Source organism: Equus caballus, chromosome 22, assembly GCF_041296265.1.
Source record: "Equus caballus isolate H_3958 breed thoroughbred chromosome 22, TB-T2T, whole genome shotgun sequence".
NCBI lineage: Eukaryota > Metazoa > Chordata > Mammalia > Perissodactyla > Equidae > Equus > Equus caballus.
In genome coordinates this window covers 5,698,844-5,721,491 of record NC_091705.1, presented here as the reverse complement: position 1 = coordinate 5,721,491, position 22,648 = coordinate 5,698,844, and the positions used below count along the sequence as shown (strand labels likewise).

At 43.2% G+C, this 22,648-nt stretch overlaps 1 protein-coding gene across 8 annotated transcripts in view; it reads left to right on the top strand.

The window, feature by feature from the left end:
* CFAP61 (cilia and flagella associated protein 61) overlaps positions 1–22,648 on the top strand; it is a 294,815-nt gene that overhangs the window by 130,952 nt on the left and 141,215 nt on the right. For 6 of the 8 annotated variants that reach the window (XR_011430676.1, XM_001489672.6, XM_023626019.2 and 3 more), the window contains 3 exons: positions 1,371–1,448; positions 6,409–6,615; positions 9,713–9,847. Coding sequence is in view for 7 of the 8 variants with exons in the window: in XM_001489672.6 (XP_001489722.2) it covers positions 1,371–1,448; positions 6,409–6,615; positions 9,713–9,847 (420 nt within the window). In the remaining variant the exon portion in view is untranslated. Of the gene's footprint in view, positions 1–1,370; positions 1,449–6,408; positions 6,616–9,712; positions 9,848–10,186; positions 10,332–13,540; positions 13,689–22,648 lie in introns of those variants that run through there. The other 2 variants (XM_070247018.1, XM_023626023.2) reach the window with 2 other exon arrangements.

The following is a 22,648-nucleotide window of genomic DNA, read 5'->3' as shown; positions in this document are numbered from 1 at the left end:
CTGGCCCAGTGGTGCAGTGGTTACATTCATGTGCTCCACTTTGGCAGCCTGGGCTTTGTGGGTTCAGATCCCAGGCCTGGACCTACACACTGCTCATCAGGCCATGCTGTGGCAGCGTTCCACATGCAAATTAGAGGAAGAGTGGCACGGATGTTAGCTCAGGGACAATCTTACTGACCAAAAAAATGAAAAAAAAGAAGAAAACAATGGACAGCATTTGTCCCCTATGATAAAATCCAAGCTTTCAAGAAAAAATTAGAATTTTGGAAAATTAGTATCTTTTCACATGAACTTGACAGCTTCCCGATACTTAAAAGACTTTTTCTGATGAGACTGGTGGTGATATTACCAAATGTAATGTTTTGATATTTTGTAATGAAGTAGGTCAACCTTTGGAAAAGTTTGCATAAGGTTGGTGAGTCATTATTTTCCGGATAAATAATACATGATGTTACAAAACCATGCATAGGTAAAAGAGTCATTCAAAGTGCAAAATAGACCAGTGAATTTTAAGGTAGTGATATATAGGAAGTTCACTGATGTGGTTTCAGATTCCATGTTGCAACTAATCGTTAAAACACTCCCACTTGTTGAGTTTTGGTGTAGCAGCAAAGAAGTATATCCATAATTATCTAAAAAGATTATTTAAATACTTCCCTGTTTTCCAACTATGTATCTTTGTGAAGACAGATTTTTTTTCTTATACTTCAACCAAAATAACCTATTGCAGCAGATTGAAGGCGGAAGCTGATATGAGCATCCAACTGTCTTCCATTAAGCCAGACATTAAAAAGATTTGCAAAAATATAAAACAATGCTACTCTGCTCTCTAAATATTTTTGTCAAATTTTAAAATTTATTCAATTAATAAGTTAAACAAAAGTTAATAAACAAATTCGTAATTTTCTCTGTTTTAATTTCTAATATAGAAAATAGTGATAGATATTACATACGTAAACCAAAGCTCTTTGGAATCCTCAGGGCATAGGGGTCCTGAGATCACAAGATTTGAGAACCACTGATGTAGAGCTAAAGAAAACAGATTCTGAGTCAAAGGGACCATAGTGTGAATCACAGATCCATCCCTTACTAGCTGAAGATCTTGGCGTGTTACTCAGCCTCCCGAGCCTATTTTCCTGTGAATAGAATAGAGGTACTGATTCTCCTTACCTCTTGGAGGTGGAGTGAGGGTTAAATGAACACGAGGAGGGCATTTAACTTCCTACCTGGTCCATAGGGAAGTGTTGATAGATGTTGGTTTTGACTATCACTGTCATTATGGGATCATGGGTAAAATCCATGTTGACTGCTTACAGGAACATTGATAGTGATATTTTTAAGGGTCTAAAAATTTATGCTTATCTTTTCAGGATGGGACACCACTGCAGGCATTTGTAGCTGAAGTTGCAGAACAAGTAGTTGGCATTGCAGTGATCAGAAATGAAATGGTAAATTGTGAAATGGATATTAGTTTCCTTAATTGTGTCTTTTTATATCATGAATTAGCATGTAATGCCTCTTTTGAAGTTTCATTTTTATTTATTTAATATGAATGCTTCCTTTTTCTGAAGGATATAAATCATCATCCGTTTGCATCCCACTTGGCGGCTTTTCAATTCTCTATTTTTTTCAGTTCAAAATGTTTAAAATATTATAAAAATACATAAAAACATTCATATTCTAAAAATTCAAGTAAGCTTTTACCATCAGCAAAAACAAAAGTTCCACTGCTCTCCCCAGAGGATTCCTACTATTAACAGTTAGACATTTATTCCTTCCAGTGTTCTTCCTTGCACTTAATTACATGCATCTTGTATGTATGTGTATGTTGTCAAGTGGACATCTAATTTTTTTTTCCCAATGTATAGCCAGTTATTCCTACGTATTTGTCACTGAGTAGTCCATTCTTTCCCTACTGATTTAAAATGTCATCTTTCCATTATTAGATTTCCATGTGTCTGTGTCTATTTTTCCTCTCTATTCTGTGCCATGGATTTATTTATTGATATCTGTTGCCTTATCATGTGCTTTGGTATCTGGTAGGAGAGTCTTCTCTCATTTGTCTTTTCTAAATTTTCTTGGTTTACTTAGATATTTCCTCTTCCTGATAAACCTTGTACTGCTATGAATTTATTTGCTCCTATGTGGATTTTATAGAACAGGTTAGGCAGAAATGACAATTAAAATATTAAGACTTTCCCTCTAGGAGCATGGCTTCCTATCTTGTCATTGTTGAATCCTTTTGGGTTCTTCAGAAAAGTTTTGGGGCTTCTTTCTTACAAGTTTTTTGTGCCGGATGCTTTGTTCGCCCCACAGGTTCATCCTCTGCCCTGTTCTGTCCCAGGGAGCCTGAGCTGGTGGGTAGCATCACGAGTGCCTTTACCCTTCAGCTTCTGATTGGGTTTGGCCAATGGGGAGCCCTGATGAGAGGGCGGGAGGAGTGAGAATGGGATGCCTCGAGCTGGCTCATCTCCCCAGTGAATTCCCTCACCTTTTCAAGGTGGCTTCTTCTCCAGGACCGTTTTTTTTGGATTCTGGTAACCAGGACCTCCCATGCCACCCACCTAGGGTGGTAATAGCTTGCAGTTGCTGCTATGCTTTCCCTATTGGTTTCCCTGCCCACGCCCCCTCCTTGTAAATAGTCCCTTTGTTACACCCACCTCCAATTACCCTGATTTGAACATACCATCTGTTTCCTGCTGAGACTCTGACTGATACAGTCCTGGACATTTATGATTTATTTCTACATGTTTTATATTTTTCTGGGTATTGTGAATAAATACTTTTTTTCATTGTATGTTTTAAATGTTTATTTTGGTGTATGGGAAAACTACTCATTTTTGTACTGTGATCTTGTACCCAACCACCTTTTTGAAGTGTCTTATTAGCTCTGAGAGTTTGTCAGTTGATTCTCTTTTGTGGTACAGTGTCACTTATAACCATATTTTATTGGTTAAAACAGTTACAGGGCATGCTCAGATTCCAGGGATGGAGAAATAGACTCTACCTCTTGATGGGAGTGTAGCTAGCTCACTCTGCAGAAGAGCATGTGACATGTGAATTACTGTCATGGCCATCTTTTTGGAAAATAGAATCTGCTGAACTTTCTTTTAAAAATATTTATGGGGCTGCCCCGTGGCATAGAGGTTAAGTTCAGCCTGCTCCCCTTTGGCAGCCCAGGTTCATGGGTTCCATCCTGGGTGCGGACATGCACGACTCGTCAGCCACGCTGTAGTGGCAACCCATATACAAAGTGGAGGAAGATTGGCACAGGTGTTAGCTCAGGGCTAATCTTCTTCAGCAAAAAATAAACAAATAAGTAAAAATTTATACTTATATTTTCCAATTTTATTGTATGTTTAGAATAACATTGAATAGTAGTGTTTGTAACAGGTGCTTTTGTGGTGTTCCTGATTTTATGAATGATTCTAGACTTTCCTCCATTTAATATAATATTTGCTGTGCTTTTTTTTTTTTTTAAAGATTTTATTTTTTCCTTTTTCTCCCCAAAGCCCCCCGGTACATAGTTGTGTATTCTTCGTTGTGGGTTCTTCTAGTTGTGGCATGTGGGACGCTGCCTCAGCGTGGTCTGATGAGCAGTGCCATGTCCGCGCCCAGGATTCGAACTAACGAAACACTGGGCCGCCTGCAGCGGAACGCGTGAACTTAACCACTCAGCCACGGGGCCAGCCCCATTTTGCTGTACTTTTTTAGAAGGCATGCTTTATCAAGTTAAGGAAATTCCCTCCTATTTCTAGTTTACTAATAGTTTCTATTATGAATGAGTGTTGAATTTTACCAAATGTGTTTTTGGCATTTATTGAGATGTTCATATGGTTTTATTCCTCTAATGTATTCAAACTATCCTCCTTCTTGGATTCATTTCTCTTTTGATTCAATATATCTTTGAATAATTCTTTTAGAGAGAGTGATAGGTGGTAGGATCTCTGAATCCATACATATCCAAGAAGTTTTCATTATGTTCTCACACTTGAATACTCATTTGGCTGTGTATAGAATTCTTGCTCAAATTGTTTCTCATCAGAATGTCGATGTGTTTACTCTCATTGTCTTCCAGTATCCAATGTCACCCATAAAATATAATCTGATGTATCTTTGTTTTCTTTCTTTCTTGAAAATTAGTTTTTTCTTTTTATCCCTGAAATTCTGAAATTTTACTGAGGAGTGTCTTATGCCTCTTTAGAGCTTAGGAACATCTTTCTTCTCTGTTTTCAATAATTACTTCTTCCCTTTCATTTCCTCTATTCTCCTCTTCTTGAATTCCTTTTTAGGTGGATATTGGACCTTTGGAATTGATCCTTCACTATCTCTTATCTTTCTTCTCATATTTTTTAATCTCTTGTACTTCTTACTCTTTATTCTAGGGGCTTTCCTTGATTTGTCTTCTGGATTCCTAATTCAGTGTTCAGCCTAGTCTATTCTATTATCCAGGCCTTCTATTGGAATTTAAATTCCAGGGTTCATATATTTAACTTCCAAGTCTCATCCTTGTTTTCTTATTGCTCCTTTTTGTGTAGCAGCTTGTTTGTTATACTATATGCAAGATCCTTCTAAGTATCTCTGAGGACAGTGAGTAAAATTTTTAAAAAATTCTCTTCTATTCCCTGGATACTCTGTTTCCTCTGGAGTAAGTTGTATGTTTCTCTATTCTGGTCTTTTGCATTTGTCAGTTTTCCCCAAAAGTCTGTCCTTGTCATGAATGAAAGATTAAATTATCAGTATGGCTGGCTGGCATGGGTATCCTTGACAGTTGTGCGTATCTGCTTCTCCGTTGCATCTCTCCAGTCTCTGGGAGGGCTGCCCACCCCTCTGTCTAGTTGGGAGGGAGCATCAGTCATCTGGCTTCCCCTCGTGGTGCTCAAATGGAGGCCTGGCTGGCAGTAGACAGGGACTCTCAGTTTGAGTGGCCCAAAGTAGGAAGGTTTAGCTTAGTGATAGAGGACTTGGTATTTTTCCTTCCAAGGTAAGTCTGCCTTACTCTTCCATTCCCCATCACTCCCACTCATTATTTAAAAAATAAATTTTGGTTGTTATTTTAAGTGATTTGGGATGGGAGGAGAATTAGATGCACATGGCCCATCTGCTGTTTTGAGCTAATAACCTCTGTTGGCTCTTTGTTTTTCTATGATTTCTCAGCCCTACGTTTGTTACTCATTTTATTTTATAATGAGGGATGCCTCCTTGGTAATTAAAGAAAAGTCTTAGGGTGTAAAGGCAGTCTTAGGGTCAGTGCAGAGAAAAGGTCAGACATTGCCAGAATTGCCCTCAGGTACCACCACTGGTCTGGTTACCCTGAGCCCCATTTCCTATGTGCTTTGTGGTAAAAGCTGGAAAGACAATGAACCATGGGGGCATGGACACAGACTTCACAGTTTTCCTGAATTTTCTAGTCCCAGCTTTGCCAATTACAGGGCACATCAAGTTCCTTGCATTCCCTAATTCCTCTTCTTGAAAGTGTGCTTTTAGGGCAATTTTACTGTGAAAATTAAGAAGAAATATAAATAGGTGCTTTCCAATGTGCATGTGGTTTGATTTTTTCCTGCGTATCAGGTGTGTTTACTGCTCCTGTCATGAGAGAGAGACACACTGACTCTGGAGAGTGCCCCCACCCCCACAGGGTGCATGCTGGGAGGAGAAGCAGGACAGGCTGACCCAGTGCACAGTTAGCGCGGGGGAGGCCCTGGCTCCCTCCCCCTGATGTCGGGGACAAAAGATGGTGATAGAACCAGGCCCATAGAAATAGGGGCAGGGTGCCCATTATTTCCTTTTACAAAGAAATACCAGTCCTTTAAATTACCTTCCTCCATGTAAAAATGTAATATCTCACAGGCATAAAAAGTTTAAGGAATGCTTACAGATAAGGCCCAACCTCCCAGTTTTATTACAGGCCAACCCAACCACGTGTGCAGGTCAAAATGCGTGACTTGTGGGAGGGCAGCTTTCCACGTTAATAGGTGACTAGAGGATAGTGACGGCTCCAGAGAACTGGTGGGTGTTTTCCCGCTCCTGAATTTTGCACACGCTTGGTCTGTCGTGCTGACCAGCTGGTGCTCCCTTGCCCAACAGCAGTAAAGAGCTGCTGTCCTGCCGCCTGGCCACTAGCAAGACTCAAGGCTCTCTGAATTGTTGGCAGGCATGGCTGTAAGGAGCAATTCCAAAGCTATGTAGCCATCCTCCAGAGACAAGCCATCAGACACAGGTGACTTTCAGGAAACATAACTTTTAACTTTTAAAAAATTAACAGTGAAAATGAGGTAGTATATAACAAGAGAGAAAAACACATTTCTTGCTATTGTACGTAAAGTAGTTTTTAAAAGATATTTCTCAAAAAATGCATGCCATTTGTTTAAAACATTCTTGGATGTCCTTTCCCCGCCTCTTTTTCAGGATGTGGAGTACATACGATCGCATTACAACATCGAAGACTTCATCTACTTCAGTCACCACCAGCGCGAAGAGCACGGGCACTTGTATCACTTTGCCCTGAACCCCATTTTCCGGCACTACACCAAGTTTTTTCTGAAGGAGATCCTTCGGTTAGGCTATAAGTCCTGTCTCTACTACCCTATTTACCCGCAGTCCAGGGAAGGCAAGGTAAAAGAACATCATTAATTCACTTTTCCAGCAGATCGACATTCGCGGTGTCATTCATGTTGTGTGCCGTATTTTGTTCCTTCCTCACTCGATGGACTTTGATTATAACATGGCTCTGAATTTCACATGCCATATTGAGTTTGGCCCTTTTCTTACACTGCAGTGAAAGTTCAGAAGGCTTTCAATTTCTGAAACAATCACAACCAATATAATTAGTAGAACAATTTGTTGGCTTTTCTATATTGACAAAACAGAGACTGAAATCTAGGCAGGAATACTCTAAGGCACATGAAAATCAAATTATTTCTTATGGTGCACTAATGAAATGAAAGAATGATCTTATCATGTTCTTCAAGCAAAGAACATTTTAGTAGTGAACCCATAGAATAAATGAGTTCAACCCTCTAAGATTGGTGTGCAGTCATGGCGTTCCAAGTAAGTACTATAACCATCCACATAAAAGTGATGGGTAAAAAGTGGAGATACGTGATCCTCGTGTAACCTTTGTGCAGTAAAGACCTATGGTGGGGGCTGGCCCCGTGGCCCAGCGGTTAAGTTCGCGCGCTCCGCTGCAGGCGGCCCAGTGTTTCATTGGTTCGAATCCTGGGCGCGGACATGGCGCTGCTCATCAAACCACGCTGAGGCAGCGTCCCACATACCACAACTAGAAGAACCCACAACGAAGAATATACAACTATGTACCGGGGGGCTTTGGGGAGAAAAAGGAAAAAATAAAATCTTTAAAAAAAAAAAAAAAAAGACCTATGTCACTCTGCATAATACTTGATATACTTAAGTAAGTAATACTTTTGCAGTAAACACATATCTAACACGCATACGTTATGTAATGTGCATGCAGAAATAGCAAGCTCTTCGTCTTGCTTTCATTTGTCCTGCTTTAGTCTTCTTCATAGCACTTTCACCAGCTAAAATTATATATTTTGCCATGTAAGCAGAGGTGTTTTTCTGTCTTGCTCAAAGCTGTGTTCCAAATGCCTAGAAGAGTCACACACATCTGCCTCACACACACACACTCATATACAGTGTCTTGGTTGTTCCACAGGCAAGGACCTCTTCAAGTTGCATTCCTAGGGTGTCATTTCCTGCAAGTTGGACCCTCTGTCACTGACAGCCTTGCTCCTTAGCTTGATGTAGACTCGCGGGGTGATGAGAGCCAACCACTAGGCTGGGTAGAAGTTGTCCGATCAGATCCCATTCATGATTGAAAACTTTCCCATGCTCTGCCTGGGGTCTTTGACATTGTCACATTTCTTCCTAGTTACCACAAGTGAGCTAAGTAGATTTTTAAAATGATCTTATTATTAAACTTAAAACCACTCTAAAGTATATTAGTACATACACATAACAGCAATTTTACCAATGAATCTTATTTAACAAAAGCCTTTTGGAGATGTACAGGGGAAATGGGGAAGAAAGAAGAAAATGCATGGAAAATATTTTTAGCAAGATGCAGAATATGTGCTAGTGACCATTTTTTTCCTATCAAAATGCAGCAGTGTGAATGCCCAAGATTTGAACTTAATGAGATGGGAAGGTAACTGTTTTGCTGAAAATCCTGGTCCTGCACAATTTCTTTTTACTTTGCATTTGGCCAAGTGCCAATTTGGTGACCTTCAGGATGTGATATTAAATTCTTAGTTTTTATTCATGATGTTGCCTGCATGTGCCAAGTTGGTAGAATGTCCTTTTGCATCCATAATAAAAAATAATATCTCGGACATTTCATCAAATGTTACATATTTTCCTCAATTCTAGAATTTGGAATATGTTATGCACTATTTTATGTAGGATATAGAAACAGATTTGGAAACAAATTTCTTCTCAGTCTGCCTTTCCAGTTGATTTACACATACTCATCTAAACAAGTGTAAGAAGCAGTACCAAATAATTTAGATAAGAATTTCCAAATTCTGCTATAAATCTTTGGTTTATTGTAATAAGAGTGAGCTTTTGGCTCACATAATGAGGGTGGTTTTCTCCACACCCTCCAGTCAGAGCGCATCCTGAGAGGTCGTCCAGGCATAAAACAGAGCTCTGGCTAGGATTTCCTGGGTTCTGTCTTTCAGTGTGTAAAATCAGGATGTGAAGTTCAATGGCAAAAGATTTTAGAAATGCCTTTTAGAAGCTCTTAGAAATGCCCAGGGGCTATTTTAAGAACAGCAAATAAGTCATATGTAAACCATCTTTTTATCAAATTACGCCCACAGATCCGTTTTGCTTTCTTTGCTTTCCAGCTTAAATTCAATAAATATATTAAAAATTTTGGTTTCACAGTTTAGCTCTTAAGGTTTAAACGGTTGAAATATATCCTGAGTTGGTTTCATCAAAACCCCTACAATTTCATAAATGTGAAAGAAATGAAGATCACTGTGTTCAATTTTCTGTGCCAAGTTTTAAAAATTGAGTAAAATTAATATTTAAAGCATTCTCCTAAAACATGATTTATCATACTCCATTTCAGTAAGCATAAATCCAGCTCATAATTTAGTATTAATATAAGTCAAAATAATACGATCCAATTCCCCCACCCCACCCCCACTTTCGAGTTTCATCCTTTTGTTTTAAAACACTTATTTTATCAACAGAGGTCCAGTTGAAGTAGCTGTGACTTTCACAGACAGAAGGATTTTCACGTCTGCACTCAGTTGCCCCTCAGATGACATTTTTATCTATGCACTGTCTTAAAGCAGCTTGTGCCAAACACACAAAGGTTAACAGGACGCAGATAACACAGCTTAATGGGGTCAAATCAAGCTGATTCATGATCACTATGGAGAAGAATATCCTCCTGGGGAAAATACTCGTACTGAAAAATCCCATAAACCAAACCACTTGTTTATCTGTCATTCCCACAGAGATAGTAATGTAATTACTCTCCTAATTATCTTCATTAGTGTCAGGCATTATCTACAATTCATTCCTCTGCTCAAAGAGTATGTTTGTTTATTTGCTGATTTTTCCCCTCTCCCGGTCTGGCCGAGTTCAGAATTTTGTATTTGTAAAGCTGCATGCAGGCATCTGTGCTGCTGCGCGCTCTGACGTTCTCTCCCCTAAAATAGAGATTGCTGTCTTTCAGTTCCAGAGCTCCTACGCCCACTCCCTGACATCCGCCCTTCATTGCTTGGTTCCCGTGCGACCACGACGACAGATTGTCTATCCCCTGGAAAAGCTTGGCATCAATGCTCCATCAAAGGCGGTCTCCAAGGAGCCGGTGGGTAGCCGGGCGGCAGCAGGCAGGGAGGCGCGGTGCCAGCTCTTGCGGGCGTGGCAGATGGGGTGGCAGCACTGTCTTCGAGGGAGCAGGCTGCTTCTTAATTACAGGGAGCCTGGCGCTCATGCCCTTACAGGGGTGCCCTGCGGAGGCTCCCCTGCAGCCCTTTCCCTCAGGTGGTTATTTCACAGTAAGCCTAAAACAGAAGCGGTGTGATCTCTCGGGTGGCAGAGCCCTGGGGACGCCTTCCTGTGCTGCTGTGTCTCAGGACAAGTGGCCTGGAGTCAACCTCTGGAGTCAAAAGAACCTTCTTTTTTCTTTCTCTTTCCTCAAAAGCAGATTCCCCCTTTCCATTGATGTTTTACTTTCAAGGCAAAAGTGGTCATTCAAGATTCAGACAAAGGTGTTGGAGAAAATAAAGCTGGCTGCATTTGAGATGTTTGGGTCCCAAGTCCTCAGCTGGCTTGCTAACTCCTCTGAGGGGAGTCAGGATGATTGGAACATATTCTCTGTCCTGGGATGGCAAGGACTTTTGACCTTAAAATGAATGGCCCCTGGTTGCTCTACCTACCAGAACAGGAAAAGAGATCAAAATGGAAGCTAGATTTCACTTTAAGTGGAAATGTACGTGTATATGGACACACAGTTCAGTAGCAACTGGAAAACTGTGATTTTGTCCAGTTGACTCACATGTAGGCTTGTAGTGTTTGTATACACTTCCACTTAAATAGGTTGAAAAAACTCCCTCAGTGGGCTGACATTTGTCCTTTGTGAGAGAGAAAAGAGGAAAGTGGAAAGTTTAAACTCTCCAAACATTTAGCCAAAAAGTTGCTGGTTGGAGCTAGATACAGTGCTCCGATAAACGACTCACGCCGAGCTGAGTGCCGCGGGAAGCGCATCGTCTGCCACCCCAGCTCCCACCTACACCAGGACCTGTCCTAGAGCCTGCTGCTTACTGTAAGTCTTACATTTATCTACATATTTGTAAAATAAAAAAATAAACTTGTGTTTATTTTCTGATAAGTTCTAAATTTTTGAGTAGAGACCAAAAACAAATAGCAATTCTCCCCCCACCTCGGCTCTTTACTGTGGAAAATATCAAGCATATGCAAAAGTAAAGAGAATCATGTAAAGCAGTTTGTCATTCTGTCGGTGCTGAGGAGCCTTGTCTTTTAATACATAATCCATCATAGACTGACAGTTTTGTGAAAAGTGAATTCCTAAAACAATTAGGTTAAAAAACAAAGACAGACAAAATTCAAAATTACTAAATTTAGCAGACATTGAATGACTCTGTCCACTGGCTATAAAAGCTTCTGAATGCTTCTCTCAGTTGCTCTACTCACCTCTTCACAGAGCAGTGACAGTCTGCAGATGGCACCTCTCTCGGGCCGCATGTTGAAGAGCACTGAAGCTCCCGCACACTCGGCTCTCAGCTTCAACAATGTTCAACTCTTTCGTTCAGGATCTTCTACACACCTGTCCATTTCCCCTTCCCTTCCTCCCTTCTCATTTGGAAGTAATCCCCAATGCATATCATTTCATCCGGGGTCACAGGTGTGTTCGTGGGTAGCAGGGCTCACAGCATGGCAGCTCCCGCTCTGTCCACTCTAGAGACAAGGGTGCCGCGCCCCCTGGAGTACCCTTGGGATGGCCACCAGGTGCTCTGTTTGCCTGTGGAGATCCTGGAAATGGACTCATTTGGAACGAGAGCCAAGACCCACGTGAATGGCACAGAGATAGTGTGTTGGGGTCAGGGAGGGTGGCTTCATCTATGTCTGTCACTGAAACACAGCCTATGTAGAGTCATGCTGATCCCGGGAGAGAAGGTGCCGTGGGTGCTAAGTATGTGGGTGCAGCTTCTGTGTCAGATCAGGGTAAGAGGAGAGATGCTGCCCTTTGGCAGCCACTGCTGAGACACCTTCAAGTGTGGAACGACTATACCACTGAGCCAGGAGAAGCCCTCACCCGTCAGTGGCCGCCCGTGCTCCGGTGCCTTCAGTCAGTCCTCTGGTGGCATTTGTGGTGGGGCTGGAGGGGACAGGAGTGCGGAGCTGTCATGTGGATATCAAAGAGCACTGTTTTTCTGAACACCAGGAGCATCTCTCACCCCCCACCCCGCCACCCCTGGGGATCTTCAGAGTTGGACAATGTTGAGGTGAGCTGGAGCTCCAGGTGGGGAGAAAGCCAGAGAAAACATTTTGTTTCATTTAAAACAATCCTATCATTACTTCCCAGGTTGGTATGAGTTGAAATCATTGCTTACATTTAATAACCTTTCCCGTGGTCATCTCCGTGTGCTATGTCCCTCCAGAGCCCCGGCTTACTTCAAGATGTAACAGAGGATGGATTATTTAAATCCCTAGTCCAGGAAGACAACCCCTTACCCGATGGGTGGGGCTGCGGCAGGGTACCTGCTGCTGTGCTGTAGTGTTTGTGGTATTGGCGAATTCTGGTACTTTTTAAGAAACGCTTTTCCTGCCACTTGTTGTGCTCATTCTTGAGAAGGTTTTAGTAAAGATTTATATTTAGTAAACAAGATTTAGTAAAAATTTTAGAAATCTTAAAAGTTTGATCAAGAGCATACTCCACATGGGGTGGCCTGGATGGTCAAAAGTTAAAATGCTACATTTTATTATTTTTAATTATTTTTTCTTTTTACCATTTTAGATGAATTTAATGTTTTAGGCTGATTATCTGAGACAAGGTGAGCCAAATATGAATCTTCTTAGGAGTAATTTCTAGAGTCCTAGGTACACTGACATCTTAGCAGAGCGAATAGTATCGCAGCCCTTGAACTGAATGAAGTTGAATGATTGATATTACTAAATGAATTCCTTTTTTTCTCTCTTTTAGTTTTGCATCCCCTCTTTGCATGGAGCTTTAGATAGGCTCCTCAGCTCACTCACCATGTCCACACATTTCTCTTGCTGGGCACTTGCCTTTCATACCTTTTATCGTATTTAAGCTATCTCAGAGTGACCATCCGTTCCCTCGCTTTCACGTAGGAAGCCAGTCTTCAAGGCAACAGATCACTCCAGGCATGAGGAATGGGATAGGAAGCGTTTCATCTCAGTGGGTTGCCAATTTGAATCTGGCACCAGCCAGCAGTGATTGAAATTCATCACCGCATGGCAGGGAAATATGCCCCCTCCCCACCCCAAGGCCCTGGTAGTTTCTGCCTGGTTTGGATGGTAGGTGTCCCTGCCACAATACCTTCCCTATCGTTTCTATTAATTGACAGCCTGCCCCATATCAGGTCATAAGAAAGGACCTGGAAAACATGTAAATGATTTTCATCACACTTTATGGACTTAGGCCCCAAAGATTCATCATAATATCTCCACCGTCAACCAGTATAGCTTCATGGATAAGAGCGAGGGCTTTTTCCTGACCATACTCCACGTGGGATGGACCTGGAAGACTCGTTTCTTAGCTTGAAACGGCCATGTTGGCCTGTGCATTTATATTCTGAGAATTATTCTGATGGAAAATTTTTAATAAATGAATCCATTTAATAAATGAATCAGCATGGCTCACTTTCATGAGAGATATGATCAGGAAAACACTCAAAATTTGGCTGAATGAATTGAATGACCATATTATTTAAAGACTATGGAGCAAGTTGACCCATACTTACTTTGAGATGGTTCTATGTGCAAACCTGTTTTTTTCCTTCCTGCCCCACTCCAGGGATTCAGAGATGACTGTGACACTGTCCCTGCCCTCAAGGAGCCTACAGTCTAGTGGCAGTCTTACTGTGGGACTGCTCGGGCTACTAAACCAGGATGGCAGAGGCCTGCACAGCCCCCTACGGTGAAAGCCAGACTCGGGAGGAAACCCAGCCACACTGGGTTAGACCCATCCTGCGGAATCCCTTGGGAGGGAATGTGTTTGGTCCAAGGCACCATTTCCTTTGAAAGCTAGGATTTAAAGTGACTCTTATTTGTCATATTAAACACCAGAAAGTCTGCTTTGAACGTCAACAGCTCCTGCCCTTTCTTCAGTCTCAATAACTGCTCCCACCATTCATTTCAGTGCTTCCTCTTGGTTTATAGTGTTCACAGAATTATAGTGTGGACTCACGTCTCTCTCTCTTTTTCAGAATTTTTTGGGACAAAATCAATTCATCATTTTTCCTGAGGAATCTTACTTTCGATCTGCGCCTGTTGTTATTTTGGGGGAGAGGTTGTTTATTAGTGATGGTCTGTTTAAATCTCAACTAATGAATTCTTTGAGGCCTTCACTTTCCCTTTGTGCTTCTGCAAGGAAAAATGACGGTTTATTTAACCCCTCTTCTAAGAGCTAAGTGCTGGCCTGCTTTTTCCTGGTATGTGATCTCTCAGGAAGATGTCACTCACTGGCATTCAGTTACCCTTTGAATTGTCCCTTTTCATCTCGGCTGTTCTTCCCCAGTCCAGCTATAATTACCATCTGATGGACTGTTACTGGATACTGTTTCACTTGTACATCTGCTGCCCTAGGAAATTGCATTATTCTCCCAGCACCTGCTGGATTTTCCCAGCTTCATTGTTTCCCAGCCCCTTTCCTTAAACCTGGACACTCTCACTGCCCATGGTTAGACTTCCCTTGGTGGTTGTACTTGTGGTACGTGTGTGTATGTGTGTTAAAATCAGCTCTTTAGCATCTCCTTGGTCAGGGTTTCTGGAAGTGCAAACCCATACTTTTCAGCACCCTATATACACTGGTCATTATTAATGTGACTATGGCGATATTTTCCTGAAATGAAATTAACCCACTTTCAATCACTGCCATGAGTCAAGTTTGCTTTTTCAAGTCATTTCTCAGCCATTTTCTCTGTATTTATACTACCTATGGTAAATGCATTTCTTCCTATTTATGGTGAACCCTTTTCTCTGAGATTCTTAGAATAAATTTATATAAACTCCTTCATGAGCTCTTTTTTTTTCCTCCAAACAAAGAATACAAGTTCTGTGGTCATTTTTTCCCAGTTCTCTGAACACTACCTAGTTCGGTATATACATAATATGTATACATTCTTCAGAATGACTTATAAATCAGTGGTTTATTCTCATTATCATCATAATTCCTCCCTCTTAGGAAGGCTACAGAGTAATAACAACTACTGCTGCTGACATGTATGAGCTCTTGCTAAAGGCTTCCCCATGAATTATCTCATTTAACCCTCACATCAGCCCTTGTAAATAGTTACTGCTATTGTCAACCTCAATGCACCTAAAGAAAACAGGCTTGCTGGGAGGGAGGGTAAATGACTTGTCCAAGGGCTAATTCACTGACAGAGCTTCACACCCAGGCAGTTGGCTGCTAAATCTCTACCTTCAACCACTACATATATACTCTCTTATCTAAAACACTGAAGTGCTGATATCATGAGTCATTATAGGAAAAACAAACCACAGAAAAGGAAGATGGCTTGACAGAGACCTTTTGGAATCTCCTAGATTTTTGGCACCAGCTACCTCATCAAAAAGTGACCCACAGACAATTGGCTTTCCCCCAGAGCAGTTTGGGTTTTCCTCTTGGCTGAGTCCTCCACTGTGGGGTTTGATCCAGCGCCAGCCTGACCCTGGCTGGGCTTGGCTGGGGAGGAGCAGACATATGGGTCCCAGTAGGTGTGCCAGGGTCAGTTTTTGGACACCATCTGATCCAGGCTGTCTGCACTTCTCTCTCTGTTGCATCAGTTTGTTGTTATAAACCTTTTGAAATTGCTGGTAAAGGAGGAAAAATATTGTAATCCCATGTGCAGGTTTCGTTATAAATTTCTCAAGATGCAGTTCCACGTTATGTGTGGCTTCACAGTATTCTTATAGAAAGTGCTCGAGTAAATGCCCAGGATGAGTGGCTGGAGGTTTACTTGGGAGGTGAGGGATGGACAGGATGTGCACTGATGAGGTGATTGACAAGCCCTGGACGTTGTTTAGAAATCGGGCTTTGGGGCTGGCCCCGTGGCCGAGTGGTTAAGTTCGCGCGCTCCGCTGCAGGCGGCCCAGTGTTTCGCTGGTTCGAATCCTGGGCGCGGACATGGCACTGCTCATCAAACCACGCTGAGGCAGCGTCCCACATGCCACAACTAGAAGAACCCACAACGAAGAATATACAACTATGTACCGGGGGGCTTTGGGGAGAAAAAGGAAATAATAAAATCTTAAAAAAAAAAAAAAGAAATTGGGCTTTGATAGAGTGGCAAAATGACGTCTTTAGAGTGTGATAAGAGAAGAAATTGTGAAAAGTAAAGTTAGTTCTTAACATCTCGGTATTGTCAAAAAGCAATCCTACATCTTATCCTCATTTTCTAGAATAAATATTGTAGGACGATTACCTCTCTCTTTCAATCTCTCCCCTCCCCTCTCTCTCTCTTTTCAACATCTTTATTGAGATATAAATCACATACCGTACAACTCACCAGTTTAAGTTGTACAATTTATTGGTTTTAGTATATTCACAGAGTTAGAACATTTTTGTCCCCCCAAAAGGAACCTGTTAGCAGTCACTCCCTGTCCTCCCACCCCCAGCCCTAGATAACCACTAATTTACTTTCTGTCTCCGTGGATTTGCCTATTCTGGACATGTTGTTTAGAGGGAATCATACAATATTTGGTATTTTGTGACTGGCTTCTTTCACTTAGCACATTTTCAAGGATCATCCATGTTGTAGCATGTATCAGCACTTGATTCCTTTTTATTGTTGAATAATATTCTATTGTATGGATATACTACATTTTATTGAGCCATTCATCAGTTGCTGGACTTTTGAGTTGTTTCCACTATTTGGCTCCTGGGAATGATGTTGCTATGAACATTTGTTCACAGGTTTTTATGTGGATATATGTTTTCATGTCTCTTGGGTGTATATATCTAGGAGTAGAATTGCTGGCATATGGTAACTCTATGTTTAACATTTTGAGCAAGTGCCAAACTATTTTCCAAAGTGACTGCACCATTTTACCTTGTCTCCCTCTTAGATCAGACCCAGCATTCTGGCTAGTAAGTGGTGAAGTGCTGGCCGACTCAAGGCCATGGATGGGCAGGGGCGTGCCTTACTGTTCCTTCAGTATCAGGAGGGAGCTTTCCCACCACTCGGAGAGAGCTGCATACGCATATTTGACAGCACACCACTAGTAAAAGCTTCAGTTCTTTTAAAAGGAGAGATTTTTCCAAACTGCAATCTCTCCTGCTCTTACCTTCCCTGCCTCGCCCCGTCTGGCTCATCAGCCTCCCGTGGGCCTGCACAGACACTTAGGAGGGCTCCTGCAGCAGAGAAAATGCCCATGGAAACCACAGCAGTGAAATGGAGGACTTCCTGTTTTTTAAAGCCACCAGCATGTCCTTTGTTTCGGTCCACCTTTAGTAGTGTTATTGCTCTTAAAAAAAGCCGCCGCAGCTCCCAACAGAAAAAAAAAAATCCTGAGGCTTTCTTGGATGCTGATGGGGTTCTCAAAACAACCCAGTAGGAGGAAAAAAAATGCATTCTGTTCCCTACAGAGCCGGGGTAATGAATGCCATGGAGGTCCAGAAGTGCCTCGGGATACATCAGCTGCCTGCTGCTGCGGCTCCGGAAGGCTGCAGCCAAGCCAGGCTCCTGGGTGGACCTGAGCTCCCCGGGCAGTAACTGGCCTTTGCAGCGAAGTGGCTTCTTCAGAATCTGCCTTCAGGGAGGAAAAGCATGGCAGCGCCAACAGGAGGCTGTGCTTTGTGTATTTTAAAGTAGCTGGGGATATAAAATGACAAAGGGGACAATTAGAGCTGCAGATGCTGCCTAGGGAAGTTACATCTTTTCCCCTTGACTAAAAAAAATACATTGTTACAAAAGCAGTACATATTTATGGCAGAACTTTTAGGAAAAAACAATAGAGAAAATTAAAAAACTGTAATCGTCTATCTCTAGATGGCCTTTGTTAATATTTCGGTGTTTTTATTTCTAGATTATTTTCTGTGAAAAAAATATGCAGTTAACCCTGGCGTCATGGGAAGGGAGGTTTGAATCGCCCCGTTTCTCCTAGGTCCTCAGGAACGTGTTTGTGTCCCTGAGTGTCCCCCGGTGCGTGCGCAGGGCTGCGCTGTCTCTCCGCCGGCAGTCCCTCGCCTCGCTGAGCGCCTTCTCTGGGCTGCGCGCTGTTAGGAGCTTTCGGGGATCGTCTCGCTGCGTTCTCACAGAGGCTGTGTGTCATTTTCCCCATTTTGCAGTGGGGGAAACTGAGGTCAGGAGAGGTTCGATTATGTAACTGAACGCTAAGCCGGCAAGACTAATGGGAATAATAAGGAAGTCACTTGATTTCTGTCTCCCGACACCCTGTAAATATGTTCGGTGTGGCCAGGCTTTCTCTTGCACCCGCATGGGAAGTGGGCAAGTCCTGTGACTTTTCTGGTCCATTTTAGGTAATTAAATTTGTGTGGGTCACTCCAAATCACAAAAACATGGTCTTAATTCCACAAAATGTCCAGTTTCATTCCGTGTAATAATCAAAACTCAATTTTCACCCAAAGGTTGGATCCCCTCCCACTGCTGAAGCCGGCAGCGGGGGAAGGGAGGGGGCTTTCTCGCTCTCTAACTCGCCCTGCCCCCCACTTATTTAGCATCCGTTTCGCTTATTTAGCTGTTTTTTTTTTAAAGCCCATTAGTTAGTTTCTTCTTATTATTTAGCCGTATTTCTGGTCCTTCTGAAATTGAGGTCAGGATTGGGGAGCGTTTGGGGGGTGGGCATGTCTGCACTCGATCTCTACTCTCATGGATGACTCCTGCTGGGTTGGCCAGACCCCTCTTCTCTTGGCCCATGTGTGGAGCTTCTTCAGAGGTGCCTGTCACTGGGGGCCTGCCACCTGCACCCCCATAATGCAGGCAGTACGCCCTCCAGCTGTGCATGCAGCCTGGTCTTGTTTACCCCAGGGGGTGGTCCTACAGGAAGAACATATAATGAAAGCTCATGCCTGTGTGGCTTGGGACTCTGCCAGCGCAGGCCGCTTTCCCTTCAGCTCACCCAGCGGCAGCTGGCCTGACTGTCGTGTCTTTTAGATTTCTTGGGCAGGAATCACACACCAGTCCACTGTGTCCACCAGCTGTGGGACTCAGGTGAGGGTCTCTGAGGCCCCCTGAACCCTTTTCTTATAACTTGAAGTGGAAGACGAGACAACCCCCACCTCTCCTCTTAGGAGTGGAGTGGCATGTGGCCCAAAGCACATCAACAGTCCTCACTGAGGAAACACCCAGAAAAATCCTCTCTTACATCCATTCTTCTAAAATAATCCTTTCATATCTTGATTGTGAATGAGGGGTTTAAAAGTCATTTAACTGGTGCTTGCCCACCTGCTTTGACATTTTTACAAGAGGAACTCCTTTGGAATGCAGCATCCATTGTCTTCATGCCTCAGATGTCCTCTGTGACATCAGCTTGCCCGAGGCCACACAGCTGTAGGCTGAGGCTCTGCACAGCAGCGTGCTGACGCCAGATGCCAGGATTCACCGCTGCTGTTTGTAGCCAGTTCCTAATGCTGGTCATTTAAGACTTTATCCAAATTTTTTTCATTATAAACAATGCTACAATGCCCATTCTTACCATTTTTGAGCACATCCATAATGATTTGCTTTCAGTAAATTCCTAGAAACGGTTTTGCTAGGTCAAAGGTAAAGCCACTATCTCTTTAATCAAAAAGCATAACATTTTAGAATTTGAAAATGAGAACTTGTAATTCTGACTGTAGAAAGACGATTTCTCTTTGCAGTGTGTGGCCTTATCTGACTACACCGTCCGCGTGCAGAGAACTCTTTCTTTTAAATTGTCAGATACAGCTTTTTAAGACAGATAATCAAGTGTGCAGAATGGCAGAGTCTCCCATTTTCCTCTAACTCAACTGAGTCTCTGCTTGAGCCTCCATTCCACCTGCTGGGGCAAAAATAACCTCCCTCCATTCCAGGTGGATATAACTGTTTAACATGTAAAGGAGTCCTTTCAGCAATTGTCTGTCTTTTATTTTTTGGCTGGAGAAGACATCCCTGTCCTCTGCAGTCGTGTGAGTGTCATGGCCTCAGGAGGGCAGGGACGCGGTTGGGGGAACAGTTGTCTGGTGCTCAGGTAGTGCCCGTCTTCACAGGCATCCACTGGGTTTCAGAACCTCGGCTTGTCCTCAGCCGGCCCTTATTTTGCCATCTAGGTCTCTAGCCAGCCCTCCCTTTTTGCAGTGGAAGCATTCTCTCTTCGTAGCCTTAAGAACACTGTGCGTCCGGCGTCCCATCGCTGGAGCATGCTCTCTCTCTCTCCCCCTCCCTCCTATACCTCTTGGAGCTTTGGGAAGCTCATGACCTACCTCATCTTCTCTCTTGCCCTGGCGCCCCCCCTCAGCCAAGTGCACCCTCCTCAGGACAGATGGCAGGGCCATCTCCATGAGGCACAGAATCCTCTACTCCTAAGTTCTCCAGAACGTCTGTGGGGACCCTGCCCTTTCCTTCTATGTTCATGGCTTTAACCAGAGGCCAGGAGAGGCCTCTTACTTTCCCTCTGACTTTCCTCCTCCTTCTGGTCTTGGGATAACAGACTCTGCTATCGCAAAGTGTTCTTCCGAAATCTGTTGTTTGAGGCATCAACTCTGACTTTTGGTACTCAAAAACCTTGCAGCCTGCTATCTGCCTTGAAACGAAAAGCAGAGAACAGACCTGCTTGTTCTCCTGTGGCCTGTCTGCCCAGTGGCTGGTGTCCCCTGGTTGATGCCTGAGGGGCCGGGAGGGGTAATGAGTCAACAGGGACTTGGAAAGAATGAAATTCTTCTGTTAATATAAGATCGTACCCCCCTATGATGATAACAGTAATATACAGTCACGCGTTGCTTAGTGACAAGGATATGTTCTGAGAAACGCGTCGTTAGGCAGTTTCATCATTGTACCAGCATCCTAAGAGTACTTACACAAACCTAGGTGGTATAGACTACCACACACTGAGGCTGTATGGTACTAATTTTATGGGACCACTGCTGTATCTGTGGTCCGTTGTTGACCGAAATGTCGTGATGTGGCGCATGATTGTACACACGGACTGGAGGCCAAGAAGGGCCCTTGTGAGGCTGGCTCGCTCCTCTGGCCCAGGGAAGAATTATAAAAACATTGCTCCGTTCATTATGAATTGATTTTACGTCAATAAATGCATATATTATAAGGTATTATAAGCAATTTTTAGATCTTTTCATGGACGCTTTTAGATGTTGAATCTTGTTAATAAATTCTAATTTAAAAAAAGATAGGATATGCTGTCTTTGAAGATGTGAAAGATTAGGGGAAAAAAACCCCCAAGAACCTAGACAGGTTTTACATTCAAATCGAGGTCAGGCAGATTAAAAGTCTTCCAAAATTCAGTAATTTTCATAAAGCCATCTGAGTTTAGTTACTATCATTGTTTACACACTCACCAAGTCTGAAGGGAAATGGCATTTGTGTTCATCAGAGGCAAAGGATTCCCTAGGCCTTGGGCGCTGAAGCACTGCTTGTCGGGAGAAGCGGCCTTCCTTCTCACCAGGCTGCCCCAGGCCAAGGAAGCACAGTTTGCCCTCTGTCTGGCCCGCACGGCGCCGCCTTCAGACAGGCAGCTTGGAGCCCTCAAGCCTCGGGCCTCAGGCTGGGGCTGTTCACTGGGGTGGAACCTCTTCCAAGGAAGTATCCAAACCTGGATGTGGCCTCAAGACCGTTAAGCTTAGTCAAGATTACTGATGTCATGATCTCCGTAGTAACCAGGTTAATAAGTAAGAAGAAAAAAAGGAAGACTTAAAAACAGAAAGAAAAAAATAGAATAAATAAGATATGGAAATAACGTGGGAGCCATAAAGGTTTTTTATTGCTGCTTGTTGGCGATATCAAACATGACTCAGCTACAGTGCAGGCGGGCTCGGGCCATCCAGGCGGCTGAAACCCACAGGAATAAACATGAATTACGTGCTACACTGTTGCTTCTCCTTCTCGTGCTCTTCAGTAATGTCCCAGGTTTTGTTTGTTCTGTCTTGTTTTTTAATATAATTCAGCGCCTTGAAATGATCACCATGGTAGTCATTATAATCACGGTTTTTATGGTAGTTTGTGTCTTTAACTGAAAGGAGCTATGCTTCCGGGGAGTCCGTCTCAGGCAGCACTTTCTGGTCACCATCGTGAAGCTCTGCTGGCCAAAACTACCTCTGTGTTCACCGCCATCTATTGATCCTCAGTGTGGTGCTTCCAGGAAACCAGAGGTGGTTGATCACCTATTTAAAAAACTGAACCGGGCATATCTATCAGAAGTTGCAATTTGTAAGCAGGTCACAAAGATGGCCCGATAGTGTCCCATGGAATTATATACAACGGACAACTATTTTGTTTCCTAAACAGCTTTGCTCGCCACACACTGGATCTTGGGTCACTCTGTGTTGGTAGTACCATGGCTAGTGGCCCGTCAGGCCATGTGACTTCTAACAGCTCACCACTCCTCCACGTCATTGATAGAGACACAGAGACAGATACACACCTGGATGATTGGATTCACCTCAAAGGCAGGAGCAAATGCCAGAGGTTGAAGGAGTTTGGGTGGCTGGGCTCGACTCCATGCCCAGTGACCTGCCCAGGCCATTGGCTCTCCATCCCTATTGTCTTCTCAGGTGGAGATGCCTGACTCGACTCCTCATGAGGATGTTCCCACTGCCTCCCTGATCCCTGTGCATTCTGCGCTGACAGCTGTCTGTTCTGGAGGATGTTGCCTGGGGTCCAGTCACCCTTGGCCTAGCTCAGGGCTGCCACGCTGACATCCAGCTTCCCTTGAGCATGAAGAGAGATGGAACACGAGTGGCCTGGCT